Here is a 24,127-nt window from a genome sequence, read left to right as displayed (position 1 = left end):
CTCCCTCTGCCAGTGATGGCGGGTGAGCAATGCATGGTGGCAATGAAAATGTGGAGAGGTACAGAGGTCTTCGAGGCTGGTCCTCCCATCCTACTGCCCCACAGAGAGAGATGAGGACGAGCGTGTAGGATTGACTTGGGAGTGTCCTGGGATGGCGTAATACAACTGTGTGTCTGAGCTTGTGAACAGGATGCTGAGGTTAAACCTGTCACTTTTGCTGAGACAGCTGTGGGAAAGGCCTTGTTGTTTGCACATAAGCGGGAACATGGCAGACGTGGCTTACAGCTCTGTGTTTCCGCCTCGAACTTCAACACTGAGGCAGGAGCATGTTTGCTGGAGGTGACCCTTGGTGACTCAAAGTCTTCTGCCAGCATGACACGCCACTCACCTGCTGGCTTGGGCCAGGAGCTTCCACTCCTGGCATCACCCACCACACCACAGCTCCTGTGGACAGGGAACAGAGCCTCTGGAGACCTCCTGAGCTTCTGGGCTTTATGGGACTCCTGGGCTGATGGGCATTGGTGGGAGGAGGTCCCAAAGGCCTTTTAGTGCTCTTATGGCCCTAGCAGCAATGTACAGAGTGTAGGCACTCACTCCTGAAGACCCAGAGCATTGGTGTATTACTAAATGACGGGTGGAAAAGTCTTGCAGTACATCCCTTCTCTTTCTTTTGTGGTGACGATATGCAACACATCAAAACATATCAAACATATTAAAACCCTCTGTTGTACCTATGTGTTGAGACAGGGATGCTTTACATGTAAATAGCGCAGTTTCTTACGGAAATGCCCAGGACACAAGCAAACTATCCCAAAACACCATCAATTTTTGTGTTGGTCCTGCTCATCGTGGTTCTTCTTTTCTCTTTTACAGCTCCCTGTCTGAGGTCAGTGGTTGTGCCAGGCTTGGCTATAAGCTTTGGGATACTGAGCATCTCCCTAGCGATTGCTTTGATTTGGAAGATGAGTAAGTGCACAAAGGCATGCTGGTGGTGAGCAACCAAGAGCAATGGACTGGAGACTTGTCTAAGCACAGGAGATCAGATCCTGAACCCATTATATTATACGGGGTTAAACCAGAAGCTGTTCTGTGTTTCTACCACCTTGATGTACCTACTGCTTATTGAGAATATTCTGAAGAGTACATGTCTTACGCAGACCCTAGGCTATCCATCTCAGACACTGTGGCAAAGAACAAGGAAACATACTGAATGTTTTTTGTAGACCTGTCTGCTATACTTAGGATGGTGAACTGTAAAACATAAGATGTGTAACACATTTGCATGTACACAAAAGGTGCTAAACCATGTAGGAGAGTTGACTGCCTCATAAAATCCATTTACCCGATGTGTGACACAACAACATTGTGCCCACAGAATGACGTCATTTTCTTCCCTTATGTTTTGCACACCCAGAGTGTATTTTCCTTTCAGATAACCAGTTTTGGTTCTGAGGTACCTGAGTAGCTCAGGGGAAAACCAAGGGGTGGAAGAGTTACACCAGCATTAGAGTGCACAGGACACACGCACATGGAAAATGCACAGAGGGTCTGAACTTCTGTGTTCACGTTTTTAGACATTTATTCTGATTTGTGATTTCTGCATTGCTTTTATCCAGGAGAGTTGTTTTTCAGTAGGCACTTGCAAGCAAGTGCCTTTCTGTTTGTTGATTAATGGTAGAGAAAGACTGGTATTTTATTTCTTTTGCAGATGATTCCTACCCACACTGCCCTGAGCAGTGGATAGCCTACAGAGGGAGCTGCTACTCCTTCTCCAAGGAGAAGAAGGATTGGCATTCCAGCCAGGAATCCTGCCAGGCACAAGGAGCTCATCTCCTGGTGATCAGCGATACCAGTGAAATGGTAATGGTTTTTTGTATTCTTTGAGGACCTTCCATTTCCTTGCAGGTATCTCAGTGATTAACATCCAGGCAGTGCTGTCACTCTGGCAATATTTTGGTTTAAAGGCCAGCAAGCCGTTAAACTATAATATTTGCACTATAATGCTGCAGTGCACTTGTGGTTTCAGTATATACCTAATAAGCTCCCAGCAAGCCAAGAAGCAGAGGGGGGGGAGGGAGGGAAAGGAGAAGTGAGGGTCACTGTAAGCTACTCAGAATCATCCTAGGAGGGAAGGTGGGAGACTGCCTTTTCCACTGCCCCACACCACCTTCTTCCTAGCCCCAAAAGGCCAATATGAATAATTACAGGAAAAGACTGTGGCACTGTGCAATCTCCACTCATTACTTACAAACCAGTACATCACTACACTTCAGAAGCACTTCTTTTTCCAAGTGTCTTTTGCAAAACCTGTACCTTTCATTCCTGCAACCACTCCAGCTCCTTCTGCTCAGTCACCTCTGCCACTCCCTGTGTTCATGCACAGATACTTCCTTCTCGGTCTGTTTTCAATGCTGACTTCCTCTCTCTCACAAAAAACAATAACAACAAAAAAAACACACCTCAGTTGTGCTGGTGTGATTTCCCATCAAGTGCTCACTGGTGACAGGTGCATCTACTAAAGAAATGGGCAGAGCTGACCACTAGGGAAGTGAGGCATACCTGTACAAGTAGAGCAGAAGTACTTGATTTTGTTCTGTGCAAACCAGGACTTATTAGCTCATGTCCAATGAACGTGGACAGCCTCCAGTCCATGGATGAAAGTTGCATTGTGTGATGTGTTCTGTAGTGGCTTATGAGGCTAGGTGTCTTCAGGTCTGGGAATATGTATCAGGCTCTCAGGCAAATCTTGGCTCCTTGGCAAACACTCATCTTTCCCAAATTACCTATTTCTGTGCATGAAGAAAATCTCTCTGTTGCTTTCTCAGTACTGTCCCTACCACCATTATCCCTCTGAAGACTTCCCCACATAAGTAAGACTTTCCTAGCTGTCTGGTTATAAATACCCTATTTTGCACTGTTCCCGCCCCGCCCTTTACCAGGGAAACACTTTTTTAGCACTTTAGCAAGCCACCTTTGTTACTGAAATGTCTGAAAATGGCTATGAAAATGTCTGCTCTGAAGCTTTTTTATGGCAGCAGGAGATAAGGATGGGGCCCAGCCATGCTACTGAAAGGTTGCTTTTGCTGGGTTTTATTGCAAATGTGGAGAAGACAAAATCCCCCCTCTCTCTCTTTCTCTCTCTCTCTCCCTCCCCCTCCCCCCCCCCCCTTTTTTTGGAGGATGGTGTTTACTTCGGGGTGAGTTTCTCTTGCAGGCTTCAACTTTTAACAGTAGACAGGAGTTAAAGGTTAGGCAGAAGGAAATGAACATTGAAAACATGTAGGAGGAAGGTTCATATCAAATTGTAATGAGCTTTAGTTCTGAGCTCTTCTCACAGATCTGTTGGTGCCTGCACTTCCTGCCCTGACCAGATTTTACCTTTAATTGTTAATACGTTGCATTATCTAGCTAGCTATATGGGAGAGCATTAGTGTTAATACTAGTAGCATACATTCCTACCTAAAGCTCTCTGTAGGATACACCAGAAGACTGTGGTGCATTTCATTCACATATATTGCCCTGAAATGTGAAAGCACACTTACTTCCTTGTGAGTATACACTTAGTTGGTATTCCAGGCATGATTTTTGGGGCTGATCTCCCTGATCAGCCTGACTATCTTAGCAGATGTGAAGAAGCAGTATTGTGGACCACATAAGGAACAGTCGAGTGAGAGGATGTATTTTGCTGTCTTTTCTCTTGACTTACCCTTACCTCCATTTTCAGGCTGACTCTTATTAGTCTCTTTATAATTCATCACCGTTTCTAGAACCTGTTCAAGAGTATTCAAACAGCATGTTTCTGGATTGGACTGAGCAAGACCACAGGCCCTGACTGGATTTGGGAAGATGGCTCTATACTCAATGGCACCCAGTGAGTTTAATTCTGTTTTCAAAAGAACAGTGCTAAATCAGATTCCCCAGTGTTTCAGAATATCTACAGTTCCTGTGCCAGATACTGTCTTCCTGAGCACATTTTCTTTTTACCATTACCTGCATGTCACTGAACTCAAAAAAAAAAAGCCTACCTTTTACTGCCCTGCACCTTGTAAAGTAATGTACTTGTGAAAAGGAAGGCTAATATTAGTATCTCCCTTTCTGCTTCCTGCAAGCTGCTCAGACCAAGGGCGATTCACCCTACTTGCACTGCCTACACAGTTGCTCAGTCAAAAAAAGCATACAGTCCATCTTGTCTTACTGCTTTGAGCTAATTTACACCCATTTTGCCAATTGCTGGTGTCATTAAATGGGTGCAAGGACCCAGTCCTTCACTGCTTTGCTGCGCCAACTCAATTCAGAAACTTATTTTTGGCACACTCTTCACTTATACAAAACTCAGCATTGTGCATGTGGCAAAACACTGTGATTTGGTCCAGTGCCTTTGCCTTGCCCTTTCCTTTTTATAGCAAACAACACAATGAGTTATTCTCTAACACTTCTCCTGCAAGGAAGTTTGTCCAAGATCATGCTGTCAGTACACTAAGCACTTGGATTAGTTCTTTCCTTAAATCTAATTTACTGTTCTTGCAAACTTCTTGAAGGTAAACAAATTTCCATGAAACTCTCAGCACTGCTGTTCTTATGCTGATGGACATCACTGTCATTGCAGACCATCATGTTTATGTTCAGTTCTGAGTTAGGTTCCACAATGGTAAAATTACTTAGATGTGTAAACTCCAAGGAAGAATGTTTTCTTTTTTTGGTGTACACTTTGTTCTGTAACAGCTGTCCATTGGAGGTTGGGTTTTGTCACTTCCTTCTCTGTGCTCCACCCTTCAAAATCAGAGCTTTTTCTTCCATGTCTCTTGGGGATAATCTCAGCATTTTCTCTCAGACTCATTTTTGTTCCATGTCTCTTTGCAGAGTCCTGTCTAACAGCCCCGTGCAACAGTGTGCTGTCCTCATACGGGATCTCTTTCAGGCCTCCAGCTGTGAATTTTCTGCTGCATGGATTTGTGAGAAATCTCTTAGATAAATCCCTTGTACATTTTTATCTCACAACTGCCTCATCACTGGTACAAGTGGATCACTGTCCTGCGAGCCAAAGCTCCATACAAGACTGAGGTCTGTTCCTTGCTCTAACAAATGTGCTTTGCAAGGACAGGTTTGTTGCCCTTAAGGGTGAGTTATCCTCAGTGCTAGATCCATTTCTAGTCCACATCTGTTGGTTTAGTGATGTTTGGGACCAGATGAGACCTGGCACTTATCCCCTGTTTTCTCTTATTATTTTCAATACCATTTTTTGTAACAGTAGAGGCTGGGTCTTCAGATCTCTGGAGGCAAGCTGGCCATTTTTCTTCACTCTCGAGCATCAGATTTCATTTCCATTCCCTGCAATGGAGATTGTATGGTGCCAGCAGGATGAGGAAAACAGAACCTGCTATTCACGGTCAGTAGCATAAAACAGATTCTTTCCAGTGGCAGCCTCTCATTTTGCATCCCAGTGTTACGAACAGGAGAGAAGAGGGTGAAAGGAAACTACAACTTCTGTGAATCCAGCAGTGAAAATAAACATCCAGTACCATACTGGACCAAATATACAGATGTATATTCATGTCTTTGCTTCTCTCAGTTGGAAGAAAGCACCTACACACCATGTTTTATAGGCCAACTTCAACCAAATTAGTCAAGAGCCTAGACTTTTGGAGTCAAAGGAATGCAGTTAATAGTGTGTTGTTATTGAATCAACCAAGAACATATTTCTTTTTCCACCTCTGGAGATTCATACTGCAGAGAGAGGAAGCAGTGGACAAATCCCTACTACAAGTGTTCAGGTGACATAGAACAGACAGGCTAAAAATGGGACAGCATAAAACCACGGCAAACATTAACACTGGGACAGTAGGTTGTATTACCACACACCTGAAAAATTCTTTTTTTCACCCAGAGATTTTGTTTCAACAAAGGAAGATAAATGTTATTAATTTCCACTTCATCCTATTTCTCCTCAAATATTTATATCATATTTCAGTTTACTATCTCCAGTTTATCCCTTGGCCTGGGATTGCAGTTTATAGTCTAACTGCAGTCAGAGCAGTTACTCAGATTGGACTGCCTGATGGCAGGGTTGTGAGCAAAATGTCTGCTGTTGACAGCCTGTGAGTTTGACTGTACATGTCCAACAGGTCTGGTGCATATGGGTAGGCACACACTGCTCGGCCTCTGTGAGTGGTCTCTGGAGCACATCTAGCAGCTGTGGCCTGTTCTGAACATCTGCCTCACTATGCATATGTGACACAGTGTGCATGTGAGCGTCTCCATGGGGATTTCCCAAATACCAAGTAGCAAACCTCGGCAAGCAGCAGGTTAGTGGTAGATGTCTTGAGGTGCACAGTTGGTCGGGGAGAGATCTAAACGTGCTACATACTGCATGCTAAATGTAAGGACAAGGAGGGCACTCTGGGTAGCAGGAGGCGGAGGGGTGAAAAGGACATGTATGGGGAGATGAGGCTGAGGAGACAAGTATGGAGGAGTGGTAGAAATTAAGAGATAATGAAAGCAAAGAACCAGGCAGCATGGTGTAGGGCAGGGAAGGACTAGAGAGAAAGTAATTGACTCAAGCACTGGAGATTTCATCTGAAACTGTGAGATTAAATGTTCAGTAGGGGGATTGCAAATAATTTGGCAGTGATTGTTAATGGGATTGTTACTGCTACGCCACATGTAAATAAGCATTACAAACAGCAGTGTAATCACAGAGAAAACAGAAACAAGATGTAGTTTCCAAAAAGAAAATTGCTGTTTCCCTTCAGCAATTGTATTTTTTTTTTAATATATTTTGAATTGTCCTTGCATCACCTGGTTGAAAGGAGCAGTTTAATACAGTTTTGAGCAATCCAGTTGCAATACAGCAGGAAATTCCTGACAATGCCATATACAGAATGCTTTCAATTGTGTATCCCTGGGTATGTGAAGTTTGACATTTATGGAGGGTGTAACACATGGAGAATTCAGGGCAAATTAAAATGAAAATGCAGACCTTAGTATAGACAGATAAGGGGATGTCTGCTGAGACTCATATAGAGTTCACAGAGCTGGGGGGATTAAGTTGGGAATGTTCCCAGCAAGGGTAGGCCTGCTTTTCAGTAACCATATATGTAATGGTCAGACCTGGGGAAGCTGGAGGAAAACATCAGTGTTTTAAGCAGCAGAGTGGGAGCTAAAAATCTTAAGTTTTCACCTTAGATTCTCTGGGTTATTGTGGGTGAGTGATTTTGTCAGTGCCAATGTCCATTCAGCTATCAAAAGAAGATACTGTCCTCCCTGGCTCCCAGAAAGTTGTCAGGACCTGTGAAATAATGCTAGAGACTTTGCCTGCATTGTCAAAATGCTGGTAGCATTTACAGGAAGAACCCTAAGAGTTACTTTACCCAGTGAAGAAACAGCTACTCGCATTATCACAGTGCCTATTCGTGAGGTGAGCATGACTCTGAGCTTGCCTAGTTTATCATACAGATACTGCAACAGCTTTGCTTCTCCTAGGATTTTACATTGCAGTGCATACTAGACTATTTTACTAATCAGCTCTTCAAACATGGCCTCTTATTCTCATCCCAAAGAGATGCTCAAGAAATGTAAAATAAATTAATGGATCAGGTTGCCTTAGAAGTGGGCCATACTTTGGAAGGAAGGAATTTTCAGTTAGGGATTTTACTGTTTTAATGATGCAATTGTCTCCTCTCTGGGTTCAAATTTTCCCAGTACTGAAAGGATTTGAAGCAAGTATATTTATTTCTGTGAAAACCAGTTGAACAAATGTCTTTGCAACAGCTTTTTATCTTCTGCCTAGAGCATGTTTATATATCTGACCAATACATACTAATTTTGTTGGAAGCACGTTCTTCTTGTATGAACACTGTAAGCAGTAATGAATGACTGATAAATGGTAAATTCTCCATCCTTAGAGGTTTATAAGATTTTGCTTAACAAAGTCATGGGAGACCCGATCTAGCATTGGCAAAAACCCAGCTTTAAGTGCAAGGACGGTCTAGACAACTTCCAGAGCTCCCTTCCAATCAGCACTTCAGTGATGTTATCAGTGAATGCAGCTTGATTCCTGCTTCAGATACAGGATACTAACTGCTGGTTTTGCATAATTGAAGCTTCCCTGTCACTTTCAGCTACACCAAACAATAGAACCTCGGATTCACTGCAAGAAATGCAGGGAAGATATCATTAAAACACATTCCCCTAATAAATAGGCTAACACTTTTCATGAGTTTTCTTTTATTTTGTATTTAATCAGTTTAAATCATTGCAAAGTATCATCTTCTTTTACTACCCAAGTACCTACTCTCTGCAGGTGAGGCAAGTTTTCCTGGGTTACGTTTCTTTTGGGCAGGCAGAGCAACCCTAAGGCACCAGATAGAGAAGGCAGAGCACAAGCTTGGGCTGTGGTTCTTTTCTGAAGTCCCCAGGGAACTTAGACATGAACTACTGCCCTCTTTTCTTCCCATACGGGTTGCCACAGGGCAGAATGAGATTCCTAATAAATGTTTGTTCTCTTGCTAAACTTGGATTTCTTAACTCCAAACTTCCTCAGCATAGCAAACTTACAATGATAGTAGGAGAGGGAAAGGACGGACAGATAACTGATCTATCCTTTTACCCTTTTTATTCTCATTAACATAGATGTCTACTCTTTGGAGCTTGGCTGAGGACTATGAGTAAGACAGATATCCTACTGCTGCTTGCAAAGGTAATAATTACCAGAGCTATTGATCCTCCTGCTGCAGACCAAAGTAACCATGGTAGAAATAATGGTTAAGAAGAAATTTCCTCTTAGGATACAACACTACCCATCACGCTGCGTTACATAATGAAACCAGGAAGGACTCCACCAAACAGCAATAACTTGATTTATTTGTCCCAATAAGTTGACCTGGAACAAGAACCAGCATAGACAAAGCAAGACCCAGGCCATGTTATGTTCTGCTGTGTGAGGGCAGCTGCTGCTCTGGGGGCCTGGTTAATGTGTTACATGCTGTTACTGGGTTGAACTTTTGGCAGCTTTCTATCATGTTACTGACAATGGTACGGTGAAGGTCAGACTATCTCTGAAGATTTGATTGTCCAGTTGATCTCTGGCCCCTTTTCCTGGCATTAGCTGTGGTGGGACCAGGAATGGAGAGCACAAGAGACCAGGGTGGGTGGAAGGGAAATGTTTTCACAGTTTGCACTCCCAGCTTTCAGATCCTGTGGGACTGGCCTGCTTGTCCTGCTTGTAGATGGGGGTTTGGCACACCCACTCTTGCTTCCTCAGCACTTGCTCAACCTCCTGCTCCCAGTTCCAAGCAAATCATCTCTCCTCCAGGAGCCTCCAGCATCAGAGCCATGGCCAGCTGGGAGCCCTGCCAGAAGTGGAGGCCTTCCTCTTACCCTCTGGTGTTAACCCTTCTTTTCATTAGCTATCACCCTTCCTCCTCCATCGCCTGCTGCTCTGCTCTGAAGATACAGCTCCAGCCTGCTGGGCACTCTCCCCTCCCTCTTCCCCCAGCACCTGGCCTTCTGCCTGGGCTCGGAGCAGCGAGTTTCAGCTCCTCCTTGCAAGCCTCTCCCATTTCCGGACAGGCCCTGGCCCACTGCCCTTATCTCTTCCAGCCCCCAGGCTGTTTGCGGAGGAAAGTATAAAGGGGTTAAGTTAGAGAGCAGAGGTGCAGTACAAGCAGCACCGAACCAGGCTGGGTTATCTGTTTTTCTGCTCTACTCGCCACATCCCGCTCTGCACCATGGGGAAAGATGGACTGCCCAGCAGCTTTAACATCTTTCTCCTTCTCTTCTTCTTCCTTCCTGGAGATGCCTCGCCCGTCTCGCCCGTCACAGAGCCGTAAGCTACACAGGGGGGTCCCAGGGCAGGCAGGAGAACTGGGCTTTATTCCTCTATCTGTTGCTTTGTGTCTCATCTTCTGCCTGTTTTGTTTTACCCGAGGATAAAGACATCAGAACTGGGTAAAATATCTTCTGCCAGCAGCAGCAGAAGAGAAAAAGAGAAAAAGAAAGAAATAGAGGAAAAGAGAAAAGTAAAAGAAAAGAGAAAAAGAGGGAAAAAAAAAAGAGAGAGAGAGAAAAGAGGGAAAGAGCTTTTGCTTGTAAAGAGAATTGACATGATTTCAGCGAAACTCTGCAACAATTTGCTTCTTTACTCAAAAGATAACTTTTTATAGCTGTTTTATAGTCATTTATACATTCAGTTTTCTAAAGTGAAACACTTTTTTATTTTTTATTTTTTGAAAAGACAATAAAATGTTTCATTCATTATGTTACTCCCAGGTCAAAACACCTAGGAGGTGTGAGTGCTTTTCTGATTGATAACACACTCAAAACAAGAACAAATAACGGATTTGGCATGACCAGAAATTGTTTTATTTTTTAATTCACATTTTTCTGCCCAGCCAATGGAATGAAAATTTCAGCCTCGTACAGAATTATGTAGAACTGTAAGGCTGTGACAGTTAAGGTCTGTGAGGTGCTAGCAGACTGCAGGGGTACCTTATACTTCATTCCTTCACCTCCTTTTGACCCATTTGTATGTGATGGAGTATGTATTGTGTGCATGCATGGAAGGCTGTGCTTACAGTGCTCTGAGAAATACAGGGTAAGTGGACAGCAGGGTCAGGATCCAAGGGGCCAGAGCTTTCTCCCTGCAAACTGGCTGGTGGACATAAAGGTGTCAGAGCCTCCCATGCACCAAGAGGAGTGCCCTACCTTACTACGCAGGTGTTGAGGTCCCTTCTACCAGTCACTTGCTGTTCTGGGGCTGAGGAGGCCAGAGCTTGCCCACCCAAAAGGATGCACTGGTTGTTGTTAGGTGGATCAGGTTTGATTCCCAGATGCAGTTCTGGGCAGCATGGCAACGCCAAACTGCTCATGCTCTGCAAAGTGGTAGGCTGCCTAGGACAGAGCAGGGACCCACTGCTCACCATGTCCCAGAAGTGCATCACTTCCCTGCAAAGAACTGAATTTGCTACAGGGTTTTGCTTAAGATCTGGCACCACACTGTGGCAGTTTTGGATCCCTGTGAGGATTGAGAGTAATGCTACAGATGGTTGGCAGAGTGGAGTCAATGCCATTTATTCAGTAGGTATTGGCACTTGAATGACTCCTGAATGCTACTAACATAGTCTACTAGTAGACTTTTTGCTCTTCATGCCACAGGCAGTATTCAGGGTCCCAGGAAAGAACACTGCTATTGTTCTGGAACCTGGAAAAACATATCCTTTCCAGACATTTACATTGAGAATTTCCTGTGGTATTTTACTTTTGAGACCCGGCTATCTGCTTTCCTGTGCTATTACAGACATGCCAGAAATCTTACTGCACTCCTAGAAAATGTAGCTCTCTCCCTGAACAGTGAGGGCTGTAGTTATCAGATTGGTTTATTTGCCCTTTCTGTACAGCTCCTTCCACCTATTCCTGCTCCTCTGACTTAGCCTTCCCCCTCTTTCTAGGCAATACATGGTGTTGCTGCCCTTTCTGATAAACACTGATGCTCCTGAGAAAGTCTGCGTTCAGCTGACCCACCTGAATGAGTCTGTGACACTGAGTGCCACGCTTGAGTATCAAGGGGAAAACAGGAGCCTGATTGATGATGTGGTGTCAGAGAAGGATATATTCACCTGCATCCCTTTCTCTGTGAGTATCTAATCCCTTTAGGCTGATTCATTGCACCAAGGATGAACTGTAAGGGCACTGAATAGTAATGAACAGAGTAACACTGTATAGGTATTCACTTTCCTCTTGACCACAGGTATGTTCATGTCCATCCTCAAAACTCTGTCAGAGCTGAGCTCTCCTTAGCATATCTGAATGGGAAATGCTCAGTCCTGGAAAGCCAGCTTCTCTCTAAGACAGGAGGAGATGTATAAGGATCTGACATGTCTGGTTTGCAAAAATAAATGTTATGCAAAGACTAGAGACATTATCTGAAGGAGGAAAGGGATTACTCCATACCCCTCTGAATGTCAGAAAGACAGAAAGATTTTGATCAGGACATTAAGAATTTCTTGGAACGTACTGGCAGAGTTGTGAGTTCCTTTACTGCACAATACTTGCACAATCACTACACAAAAGTAGGAAAGTATAGGAATACGGGACAAGTAAAGATCAGTCTCTTGTTCCTGATTTTAGTCTTCTTCACCTCTTTGTTGGGTCTGTCAGGGTTATATTAGATTTGTTATTTTAGGAAGGCCAGTTCAGTTCAATAGGCTTTTGCAGGTTGTCCATAACATAGTTGCCTTCTTGTCATTCCCCAGATTCCAAAATTAAGTATCCTGTCACCAGTCATATTTCTCACTGTGAGAGTGAAGGGGGAGACCCTGCAGTTCATCAGCCGCAAGATGGTGTCGGTCAAGAATTCTGAGAGCTTGGTCTTCGTCCAGACAGACAAACCGATCTACAAACCTGGACAGACAGGTACCAGGGAAGGGGTGGAGATTTGCATTTGAAGCACAAATTACCACAAAAACTGTCCATTCTTAGTGCTTTCACTGGGGGTTAGAAGAGCAGTCTCTCGTAGCTGAATTGTATGTTTTTAATCCTCCATGTGGGAACAATTTGGGAAACTTTAAAGTACATGCATGTAAGTGGGGCACCTGTGCACACACTCCCTGTGCCACTGGGAGTTCTGTTGTTGTGGTCCGTGTAGTTTGGATTCCCTTCCATAGAGTTTTGATCCCCTTTGTTAAAACCACAAAAACTGGAGCAATGACTGGCTATGTGTCCTGTAGAAAACAGGGCCAAAATTCAGGCTAAGTTGTGAAATAGTTTTCAAAGTGGCAGCTGATTTTGCTCAACAAAGATGTGAAGATAGAGAGAACTACATAAGCTATTACTTCCAGGCCATTTGTCTTCTAAACTTGGCCTGGACAGGGATGAATGTCCTAAAAGAGACACTGAATTCTCTGTTCATGCAGAGCCAACACAAACTTGCAGCCAGGTGCCAAAATGATTTTCTTGCATTCACTCTTCCTAAGAAGTCAATCTAGTTAGAGGAAAAAATTAGAAGACCCATGCTAATTCCAGTGTAAAGATGTATCTTTGCAAAGTAGGCAAAGACAAATTTTTGGTTCCAATTGATCAGTTTCTGATGCCCACAGTCAGTAAGATGTTCCCACTGCTATGGATTTGCTCTTAATATCCTGTAATTAATATAATTTCTTATTTGGGCAGCATAGCATGACATAGCTTTGTAGTGAATGAGATTTCCATATAAGAGAACAACTGTTCTCTGTTGTACTGTGTTTGCAAACAATGTTTTCTGCTTGGTGACTGCACTGTCAAACCTCACTATATGTTTTTCTCCATCAGTTCTGTTCAGAATTGTTTCTCTGGATGAAAGCTTTCTCCCTGTGAATGAAGTGGCAAGTATAACACTTCCTTTTCAATAGTCGTTTGGCCTTATATCTTCCATGTGTGAAAAGTAAGGAAAGAAATGTCTTTTGGGGAGATAGTTGTGCAGTTCCCAGGTTATCTCAGGTTTTGTTAACAGGATCTGTTCTTCAGATTTCTGCATGAGACTGCCTCTGCATTCTTGGAAAGGTTTGAGAATGTAACTGCAAATGAATAATGGTGTAAACACCTCAGCAGTGAGCAAATCTGCCACTATCACAGTGGACATCTGCTCTAGCTGGTATTCCAGATAATCCAATGTTAGTAATTTCAGGTGACTTTTCTGTCCTGGGTGAATGCCTGATACCAATGATGCCACTCTCTTGATGTATTTCAAAACGCATGATTGCTCCATATCAGGGACTTTCTTCCTTACCCTACTGCATTATCAGCAAGTTCCCTGAAACATGGTCGTAGCCATGGTCATTTGACTGTACTGTTTGCGCTGTCTAAATGCACATTCTAAATATGCTGTTTCATTTCTTCCCTTTCTAGTTTCCGCTGGTCTACATTGAGGTATGTACAGACATGAAATTCATGTTCAGATCTGTAAACTTGCCAGTTCCTCAAGATGTTTCTTGTTTATTTTATTTATATAGCAGGTCTGTAATATTTATTCAAACACATAAAGCTTTAACTTGTATGGTGGCAACCATGTACTCTGGGCCCAGAGCTCGTTTTGTTGTCCAGCCCTGGGCTCCCCAAACAATCCTGCTATTCCTGCCCTGCAGCCTCCCGGGGGTGGGCCTCTCCTCACTGTTTTTGTTAGTGCTTTTTAGTTATTGCAGCCTCACACTGTTCTCACAATTTCCTTGTGGTCTCATTATCTATAGGACCCAAAGAAAAACCGTCTGTACCAGTGGACAGAGGCAGAGTTAAAGGGGGGGCTAATCCAGCTGTTCTTCAACCTCACCTCTGAACCCATCGAAGGAACCTACTCCGTGGTGGTACAGAAAGCCTCTGGGAAGAGAATCCAACATTCCTTTTCCGTGGAGGAGTATGGTAACTGTTGCTGCAGTTTCAGATTCCTTGCAGCTAGCCCAACAGGGCATGAAAGATAATTGAACAGAGCGGTAGATATGATCAGGACATCCTGTATGGCTAGAAAATGTCTCTCAGTTCTCTCCCTCCCAAGCATCATTCCTTTTGGAGAAGAGAAGACTGAAGGACCTGGACAATCTGTCTTCACTCCTCCCTAAGGCCCAGGCCATGCAGTGCAGTGCTCCCAACTGCCTATATCAGCAAAGTTCCCAACATGAGCAAGTGTGCTTGTAGCAGTCTATGTTATTGACCAGTGGCTATACCTCCTCTCAGAGGTGATTTAAAGCCACAGCCTCATCTTCAGCTGGCTACGCACATCAAGTGTGATGCTATGAGTCTAGGTCTCACCTGCCTGAGTTGGAAAGTCCTGACTTTTTGGTGTATGCTGAGGCTGTAGATTCAGATCTTGCTTGTCCTCCCCCACAGGCTAAGCCTGTAGGTGTTGTGATGCCTTAATGCCTTAACATATCTCTGGTGATTTCATCCCTGTGCCAGTCCCAGATTCTTGAGTAGGAAATGTGATCCTAATACAAATCTGCACATGCCTCCTCCTTCCCCTGCCTTCCCTTCCAGTAGTCACTGCCTCCCTCAACACCCCAGCAAGCCAGCAGCAGCCTTTGTTTAATAGTCTGCTACAATCATGTAGCCAGGATGAGTCTTCTGGAAGCCCACTGTCCTCTTTAATTTGCATGGCTGCCCTGAATTTCTCCTCCTTCTCCCAAGATAGTCACTGTCCACTAACCCTCTTGCAGCTGGGTTTGGATGTGATGTTACTCTGTGGTGAGTCAGCAGGGAAGCTCCAGGGCCTTTCCTGTTTTCCAAACTGCTAAAGTCTACATGCTTTGGAAATGCAAAGACCAAGCTGTAGTCCCAACTCTGTATGTTTCTGAGAGATCTCTGTTGACCTAACGATCTGTTTTAATGTATCATACTGGTGTGGGACTGATCTGTTTTAATGTATCATACTGGTGTATCATACTGGATCTGTTTTAATGTATCATACTGGTGTGGGACGATCTGTTTTAATGTATCATACTGGTGTGGGACTAGCCCTTGTGTTACCTAAAGAACTGCTGTGTTTTAATAGTTGGTGTAATTATCCTGTCTTCTTACCCAACACAGTGGCTGGCTGAATGCCGGTGGCTTTCATTGACTTTGGTGGGATGTGCAGATGACACTGGCCACTAAAATCTGACCAGTTAGATGCTAAAAGCTTTCAGAACATTTGTAAGAATAACCTTTGAGCAGCCTTCGGGTCTCATTCTTATGTTATTCTCCACCATATAGACTATTTTCCTTTGTTTTTGCTGCAGTGCTGCCCAAATTTGAAGTAACGGTGAAAATGCCCGACGTGATCACCATTCTTGATGAGAAGCTGAAGGTGACAGTTTGTGGCTTGTGAGTGTCATTCTTCTTTCAGTCCTTGGTTTCTGGTTTCACCTCAGCTACTGATGAAGGTCCTGTTGGGAGACTTCATTATATTTCTCAACCATTTCTGGGTTCTAGGACCAAATAGACTACATATACCATTAGACAAAAGGCTTTACAATTTTGCTTAGGACACTTTGTAACATAGAAACATTGTTTTTCTTTTTTGGTTGGTTGTTTTGTTTTTGAGAGTATTTTTGCATATTTTTAACATATGAGGGTCATAGAGGACATAAGATTAGCTGCTGTTCTAGAGAAGAGGTCTTTGTTTATCTCAACTTGGAATTGCATTTTAAACTTGGCTTCTACTCTCAATGCTGTGAGAAAACCATAAGTGATGTTTCCTTTGAGTTATGTCATTCAGTTCTGTGTGGCATGTTCCACACGTCCTGCAGGAAGAGACACAGCATGGGATGAAAAATGAGCTGAGAGACCCAATGCACATACATAGATAAACCAGTTGCGTCTGATTTGGGTGGTGATGTAGATACTTGCAACATGTTCTCCAAGACTAGGTGTACTCTCAACTGAATAAGCATTATAATAAATTATTTCTGCACACTTATGTCTTATTCCTAGGAATCAGGATTATAAGACTCAGTGCTTCTGCCCTTATTGCCAACCTTGATCCTAAAACATTACCAAATTTCTTGCTGCCTTTTACTTCCTATGATGACCCTGCTGTATCATGGAGGTGGTTTTAGGAAAGAGTTTTGGCTCCACTGGGGGTGAGCTAATCAGTTTCTCCATTCCTTTTACATTCCTCATGGCTCTGTTTTTCTTCCTATCCTCCCTGCTTGTAGATACACATTTGGGAAGCCTGTTCCTGGCCTCGTGAGTTTCCGTGTGTGCAGGAAGTTTCAATACTCATCCAGTTGCTATGGTGAAGAGTCTAAGGCAGTGTGTGAGGAGTTCTCTGGACAGGTGAGTCATGATAATTCCAGGGGGCAAAGTGGTAGGAGAAAATGTGGTTTATTGAGCATGCCTTTTAGGTACAAGTTTGCTCTGATGGAGTAGGTACAATCATGAGTGTGAAGAGGGGAGAGATTTCATGTATTTTAAGAAAGCCTTAAGAAGAAATGAAGATTGGATGCAAGGTGAAATCTGAAAGGCCTGTGCTGTAAGAAAGATGTGTGAAAAGGCAAGAAGCTTGATAGAGAAGGAAGAGGTGACAAGAAAAAAATAAAAAAATCAGGAGACTAGCAAGTATAAGGGAATAATGAGATAGGGTAGGTATGCATGGTGAATGCAGAGTTGGGGTTGGCTTGCACTAGAGTCAGTGTGTGGGATCAGAAGTTGTTGCTTGATACAGGAAAGGAACAGAAAGAAGGGGATGAGTTTGAGCAAGGAGGAAAAGAATATGAATTTAGCATCAGTGATTAAGACAGATAGATACTCCCCTGACACACACACTACTATCACACTGGCAAGTCTACAGAGCAAAACTGAATGGCATTTGGAGCATGGACAAGTTGACTCGTGCTAACTTAATTGACAGAAACTGAAGGTATCTAGCTGAGGCAGTTGTGGACATAGGCTAGGACAAGAGAGCAAGCAGAAGAGAGCATGATTCTTGGAATGTGCGACAGCATCATCCCCACAATTGCCTCTGCTACTGTGCTGTAATCCATGCTAAATGGAAACATGAACACTGCAGTGCTAAACTCTGTTCTAGGTAGCTCTTCCCTTGACTGTGGAGACCTGTCTTGTACATGAAGATAATGAGAGGTGGCAAGCTTTTGAAATACTTTTCCAGCTGTTTTATTCTTTCTACACATACACAAACTTTATCTATGGTTTATGTATCACTAGTACTGCCTGTGCATTTTAAGTCAGCAGCTATATTCCAATGTGCCTGACACCTGGCAAATGCTTCCTGTGTGGCATACACAAGAATAATTCTCTATGCTTCTGTATCAAGTGTTTAGAATAATAAACATCATAAACACACACATAAACAAAAATCTTCTAGGTTGCACATTCTTTGCTCTGATGTTCCTGCAGATACTTCAGAATGCTCCTTGCCAAGTTATTTAGGTGCTTTTCCAGTTTTGATAAAAACTGTGAAGAGCATGGCCTGTGAGGCTGTGAGCTTTTCTTCCACCTAACCACATCACACAATGATGGGATCATTAAGTTGGAAAAATGTCATGCACATGAGACTATAACAGCCTTTTTGTTTTCCTCCAACAGACAGACAACCATGGTTGCATTTCTGAAGTGGTAAAAACCAAGTTATTCCAGCTCAAGAGAACTGGATATGAGGATAAGCTCCATGTAGAGGCTAAGATTAAAGAGGAGGAAACAGGTATGAATGATCTAGATCAAAGAGACACATAATAAGCCCTGGAGAGACTAGCAAAGAGGCCTGCCGAGTAAGAGTGAGGGAGAAAAGCAGACTCCCAGTTCTGGAATCCTAAAGTTTCCTGCCTGGATATCAGGAGCATCAACTAAATTTATTGTCCAACAAAGGAGGATTGACCTGGAGCAAAAATAATTAATGTCAGGGAAAGGCAAATTAATTCTTCAATCTTCTTCCTGCAGGAGTGGTGTTGACTGGAACAAGCTTCTCCAAGATCACAAACACCATCAGCAAAATCACCTTTGAGGATTCAGACTCCCACTACAAACCTGGAATCCCCTTCTTTGGACAGGTAGGGAAACCTTGAGAAGTGGAGTGTCATGAGTGCTACTGAACCTCCTGGATGGGCACATGCCCACATCTGCAAATATGCTGAACCTCAGTGTTGCTGCTAATCCCTGATGACCTCCTCAGTTCTTCAGGCTCTCTAACCTGGGAACAGCAGCTGAGAGCATAGCTTTCATTCTGCTTTCCCCCTCTGTCCTTGTGACCCCTCTTCTTCAGTCAAGTCACATTTTGCTTCTCTGGTCTCCTGCTTAATAGGAGGCCTTAACTGGTGTGAGTGCATGTCAGTCTTTGTCTCCAGTCTTCTGGCGCAGAGATGGAGATGAGAAAGAGACAAAGAAGTAAGATTCAGAAAGTTCACAGCCCTCTCTGGAAGAGCGAAGTGATGTGAAGTGATGCAAAGTGCCATGGAAATTTCCCTGTCTCAGATGGACCCAACATCCCCAGCTTAGTGACTGTACAGGTGTTCTCCTGTATCATCCTGTTTTTGTTCCTGCAGGTGAAACTTGTGGATGGGTCTGGTGCTCCAATTGCCAATGAAACTGTGAGGATTTCTTTACAAGGAGGCCAGGAAACCAACTACACAACAAATGAAGAGGGCAGGGCACAGTTTGCCCTGAACACTTCCATGCTGGAATTGGAATCTGTTGGAATTAGAGTGAGTCATGGAGGCAAAGTGATAAAGTGACCAGCAGGGATGGAGGGGGAGTACTTCTGAAGTTTCTACTACATATACAGAAGCACTTAGCTTCTTGATTCTGGTTGTCTTTGCCAACCTCAGCGTCACTATGGTGGAAATAGCCATGCAACAGACCAGGTTGCCATGTGACAATTGCACTTAGCTTGTATTTGATTTCAGCTTGGCAATAGTAATAGAGGGTTAGAAGAAACATCAAGAGGTCATATAGTCCGTTCTGCTCCAAGGGATCACCAACCCTACCTAGACAAATCTGTATCAAGGATGCATCTAACTTATTCTTAAAAATCTCTCATGGTGGAGTGCTGCTAGTGCTTCACTGTCTTTTCAACTAAATGATTTCTCAGGTGTCTCATCTAAGCATCTCTCCAGGTTTAATTTAGCATTCTGAGATTCTAAACTCCTCTCTCCTTCCCTCCTTCCCTCCCTCCTACCTTTCTTCCCCTGCCATAAATAGAAAAACAGTATGAACCATTAACAGAAATTCTCTCTGTGGTGTAGAGTTCATTTATCTGGAAGAAGTTAAGTGCTGCTGAGCATCCTTTTGTTAGTGGAAAATGTAATATATATGTAACATACACATTTCCTAATATTTCACCTTGGAATAAGGCACTTTGTCCAGACTTATATTTGTTTTTTCTCCATACAATTCTTTTGTCACAGATTAAAACCATTAAAAAATATCTAGAAGTTACCACAATGTGCTTGAAAGTTGCAGAATTTTGCAAGATAAAGAAAAGGCAAGAATTTCTAAGTGTAGTGAGAAAGATAAAGAAATAAGGGCATGGAAAGCACATGAAATATTGAAACAGCACCCTTAGAAATGTGAAATATTTTCCCTTCACTCTTATTTTTAGGAAGACATGGCCTCTCACCTGCTAAACTTCTGTTTGATTTAGGTTTTGAATTCTCAATTGGAGAATTTTTCTCCTTTTCTGTAGCATCCTCAGCTTGATCCTGGTGCTAGTAATTCCTGAACTGGACAGCAACATCTGTTCTCCAGTGCCAGTGATGATAATAAAAATTAAAATTGGTTTATTTTCTCTTTAAACTAACTGAGAATTAGAGAGGGCAAGATATTAGGGTAAAGAGTCCATATGATGATACTGACAGTAAGTAAACAACCGATAAAATTCAGTCTATTTGAGACAAAGCCCAGCTTCTCTGGGATTGAGTCATTTCCAGTTATTTGCTCAGGATACTGCCACCCTGTCTGTCTTTCATCTTCGAGGCTCATGTTTCTGTTTTGGGTAGAATGCCTTTTTGTTTTAAGTACAAAAAATACCAAACTTGTAACACTAGACCATGAATGTTGGTCCCAGTTCTTCTGCCTGTGTTTGAGGATCTCTATGTGTGTATTTTCTCCATTTCCAGGCAACTCATAAATCATACTCCCACTGCTTCGACCATTCCTTGGTTTTTCCACATTATGAAGAAGGCCATCTGTACATAAAGCGCTTTTACTCCCCTAGTAAGAGCTTCCTCAAAATTGAGCCCAAGTCTGAGATGCTAAGCTGCGGCTCCCCCACAGAGGTGCGGGTGCACTATATCCTTACACCAGAAGCCGTAGGAGAGGAGAGGAAAATTGTCTTTTACTACCTGGTAAGTTTGCACTTCCCATACAGTCAGCTTGTCACTGGTAATTGTAGAGGAGGTGGAGATGGAAATTGTGGTTTGAGGCAGCAGGCTTTAAACACTTCCCCATCACCCTCCACATGTTCTTTTCCCATGAAAAGGAGGGTCAAGGAGTGAGGATGTCCCAGTGTCCCCTGGGTGAGCACTGGGATTCTGCTACAGGGAGGCAGAGAACAGCTGAGCAGGATGCAGACATCTCCCTGTTGCTCACTTACAAACACTCAGTTACTCTCCTCTCAAGTTCTCCCTCTTTAAGGTTTAGCTCATGCATAACCTCAGTCACAGCAAGGTTTCTCCTTCCATTCAGGTGATGGCCAAAGGAATCATCAAGCAATCTGGCACCAGCATTCTGGATTTGGACCAGGAAAGTGGTAAGTTTCCCTCCCCTGCCATATTGTCTCTGTCCTGTGAGGCTATGCAACTGTGGCAGACACACAGGCTGCTTCCATGTGCAGTGCAGGAATTCCCATATCCATGTTCCCTAGGATGTGGGAAGAGTTTGAGCTTTCTTTTCTGTCTTTACTCATTTTTAGCACAGATTTGCACTAACCCCTGTACCAGCTGTCTTTATTCCAACACTGTGTTTCTGGGGCTTCAGTGCTCCTCAGAGACACTGTCTGGTGGTTTGTTTTTAGAAACTCAACCAAAATTCAGCTTGCTTATGCAGTGTAGAACAGGTCTTGAAACAGGCCTTTCCAGTCAGACAGTGAGTCGTATGCATCTCTTTGAAAACAAATTCATCCCAATTGGAGGCCTAGAGTTTCGTTATAGCTAGAATGAAGTTCATCATCAAGGAAAAGCTGGAAATTTGGCTGCTCCATGAGCAGGTTTCCTGTACTTCAACTTTTTGCTCTTGTTTTGTTAGCCAACGGGGTCTTCTTGCTACAGTTGCCTGTGGAAGCTGATATTGCTCCAGTGGCCCAAGTGCTTGTCTACACCACTACTCCTAGCAGGGAGGTGATTGCTGATTCAGCCAAGTTCAACATAGAAAAATGTTTCAGCAATAAGGTAAGTGATCACTTCTTGAGGGAACAGCCATTAGACTGAAACCTGGTAAAACTTTTGTTAGATTTAGCCTGTCCAAGCTCATTTACTTAGATTTGCTAACACTGGACAAGCCACTAATAAATTGTTCTACGGAGCTTCACTGCTTTTTGGTTTGTGCTAGCTTGGAGGAGATCAACTCTTGGAAAAAGGATGCTAGCAGGGATTACACTGCTAAAATCTCTCATCAACAAGTCATAGTCACTGATCTCACAGACAATTTGGGGTAAGAAAAGGGGAGGCCATGTATCTTATGTCATACTGCAACACATGTATTTCACTCCTTTTCACACAAATTCTTTGTAAGAATGATGTGGCATCTTGCGTGGTCGCAGAGCAAAAATAAAACACACACACAGCCCCAGTCCAGTAGGCACATCTAATCTTTGTCAGATCTTTCAACTCTCATACATCTCATCCTGTCATTGTAATTTCTGTTATACATAAATGAAGCTAAACTTTGCTTAAACCTGCCATCTGTACCGAGCAATGAATGGTGGTGCTCCGATAGCACAGATGAGACTGCTTTTCAGCTGAAAGAGGTCAAAGAAAGTTCTGTGAACATACAGACCATGATTCTCTTGTGGACCCATCTATTCGTTATGCAGAAGATCAGAATAATGTATGAGCAGCCCTAAGAAGAGAGGATCCTCAAGCTGCCACTAGAGCTTCAAAATAATAGTACACTGTTAAAGGCAGTCCCTTGTCCCACTAAAAGCCAAACTAAATGAATTCTTGATATTGGTGTCACTGTAAGACATTGGACACCTGAATTTTCTTTTTATCTTAAAGGTCATTCTATGCACAGTATTAAAGTCTAGGCACATGCCAAGTGCCAATTAATTTATGTGATTAGGTACTGCTTTCCTCTCCAAAAGCATCCTGGATTCAAAGCAGCCTGGCTGGGACAGACTTTGGGCCATCAGTATGCTAGACATTGTTTTTAGTAGCAAGCTTGCTACATTCATTGTTCTGCTGTTTCCTCAAGAATATTTTTTTGCATTCACAAGGTTGGGAGACCACCCTGGGAGAGATGAGGGTTGTCAGCAAAAGGCATTGTGTGGTCTCACTGGGACATGAAGGAGACTGGCAGCTAGTGCAGCTTTGTCAGGGAACATGTTTAGTGTAAGGATGCTGTGATTGCTGTATGTTAGGGGTGCATTTGTATTGCTGATGAGAGGGAAGATCTATGCAGGTCAGCCATGCTATTATAAAACCATGTGAGATAGTGTTGAAATCAGCTTTGCTAGAAAGAACTTGCAGGGCAGAGGTTAGTAGGAGGTCATTAGAGTTGTGAATTAGCTTTTGAGGAAGGCACATTAGTCTGGCAGGTCTCAGCCAACAAGCTGGTTCTTCAGAGCCATCACCAGGCAGTACATATTACAGTGTTGCTCCAAGGTATCACTGCTTCTCATGTTACCAGTGAATCTGCCAAGTGAGATTGCTGCAGGTTTGTTGTATCTCCACAACACCTCTGGTTGCAGCACAGAGATTGAAGCCTGTTCAAAACCATACTCAGCTGTCTGAACAGATCTAGTCACTGTGTGGGATTATCTCATCACATTCACAGTGGCCTTAAAACCCCCAAATGCCTTAAAAGTTGTGAAAAGTCGCGATGCTTAAGTTGACAAGAACTGTTAGTGCTGATTCCTCTGGCATTGCAGGAAGGAAACTCAACAATGTTTCACAGAGGGAAGGGTGTGAGTATACATGTCTGTGTGGGATTCATAGGGTTGGGACTGATGCTCAGCTGGAGTCTTGCAAGGCTAGGGCATCTGTGACATAGGTATTCCTGTGGATACAGGTGGACTTGAGCTTCTCTCCTTCTGAAGGCCTACCTTCTTCTGAAACGCACTTGCTGTTCAGAGCCTCCCCAAACTCCCTCTGTGCTGTCCGTGCTGTGGACAAGAGTGTTCTCCTCATGAAGCCAGAAGCTGACCTGTCACCTGGCTCTGTAAGTACTTAATTTGCGTAGTACCTCAAAGCCTGGTCAGAGCAAGAGCAACCCAGTAATGGGGTAGAAGCAATGAAGAATCCTTCCTGAAAGTGCTGACACAGGAATGCTCTCCTGTGCTCTTGCTAATCTTCAGTGGGCGAAATCTGAGAACTAGGCAGCAGCTGTTTGTTTGTTTGGGATTTTGCACAACTGTAGGAATGGTAATTGGGAAACCCTGTTAAGGAAACTGCTTCTCATGTCCAGAGCCAAAAGCTGTCCTGTGTTTAATGATGATTTTTCAGTTTTTCTCTCTAGA

General features: G+C 43.4%; 1 protein-coding gene across 1 annotated transcript in view; it reads left to right on the top strand.

Annotated features, from left to right (window-relative positions):
* Positions 1–9,589: 9,589 nt before the first annotated feature.
* Positions 9,590–24,127, top strand: part of LOC116493760 (alpha-2-macroglobulin-like) — a 28,215-nt gene continuing 13,677 nt past the window's right edge. The window contains exons 1-15 of the mRNA XM_032195328.1: positions 9,590–9,823; positions 11,445–11,628; positions 12,249–12,408; positions 13,303–13,355; positions 13,879–13,899; positions 14,217–14,385; positions 15,738–15,822; positions 16,656–16,776; positions 18,046–18,160; positions 18,397–18,506; positions 18,999–19,157; positions 20,571–20,798; positions 21,139–21,202; positions 21,697–21,839; positions 23,680–23,829. Coding sequence (XP_032051219.1) covers positions 9,726–9,823; positions 11,445–11,628; positions 12,249–12,408; positions 13,303–13,355; positions 13,879–13,899; positions 14,217–14,385; positions 15,738–15,822; positions 16,656–16,776; positions 18,046–18,160; positions 18,397–18,506; positions 18,999–19,157; positions 20,571–20,798; positions 21,139–21,202; positions 21,697–21,839; positions 23,680–23,829 — 1,860 coding nt within the window. The 5' untranslated portion in view covers positions 9,590–9,725. The remainder of the gene's footprint in view (positions 9,824–11,444; positions 11,629–12,248; positions 12,409–13,302; positions 13,356–13,878; positions 13,900–14,216; positions 14,386–15,737; positions 15,823–16,655; positions 16,777–18,045; positions 18,161–18,396; positions 18,507–18,998; positions 19,158–20,570; positions 20,799–21,138; positions 21,203–21,696; positions 21,840–23,679; positions 23,830–24,127) is intronic.

Source organism: Aythya fuligula, chromosome 1 (genome assembly GCF_009819795.1).
Source record: "Aythya fuligula isolate bAytFul2 chromosome 1, bAytFul2.pri, whole genome shotgun sequence".
Taxonomy (NCBI): domain Eukaryota; kingdom Metazoa; phylum Chordata; class Aves; order Anseriformes; family Anatidae; genus Aythya; species Aythya fuligula.
This window is presented reverse-complemented; position numbering and strand designations above follow the sequence as displayed.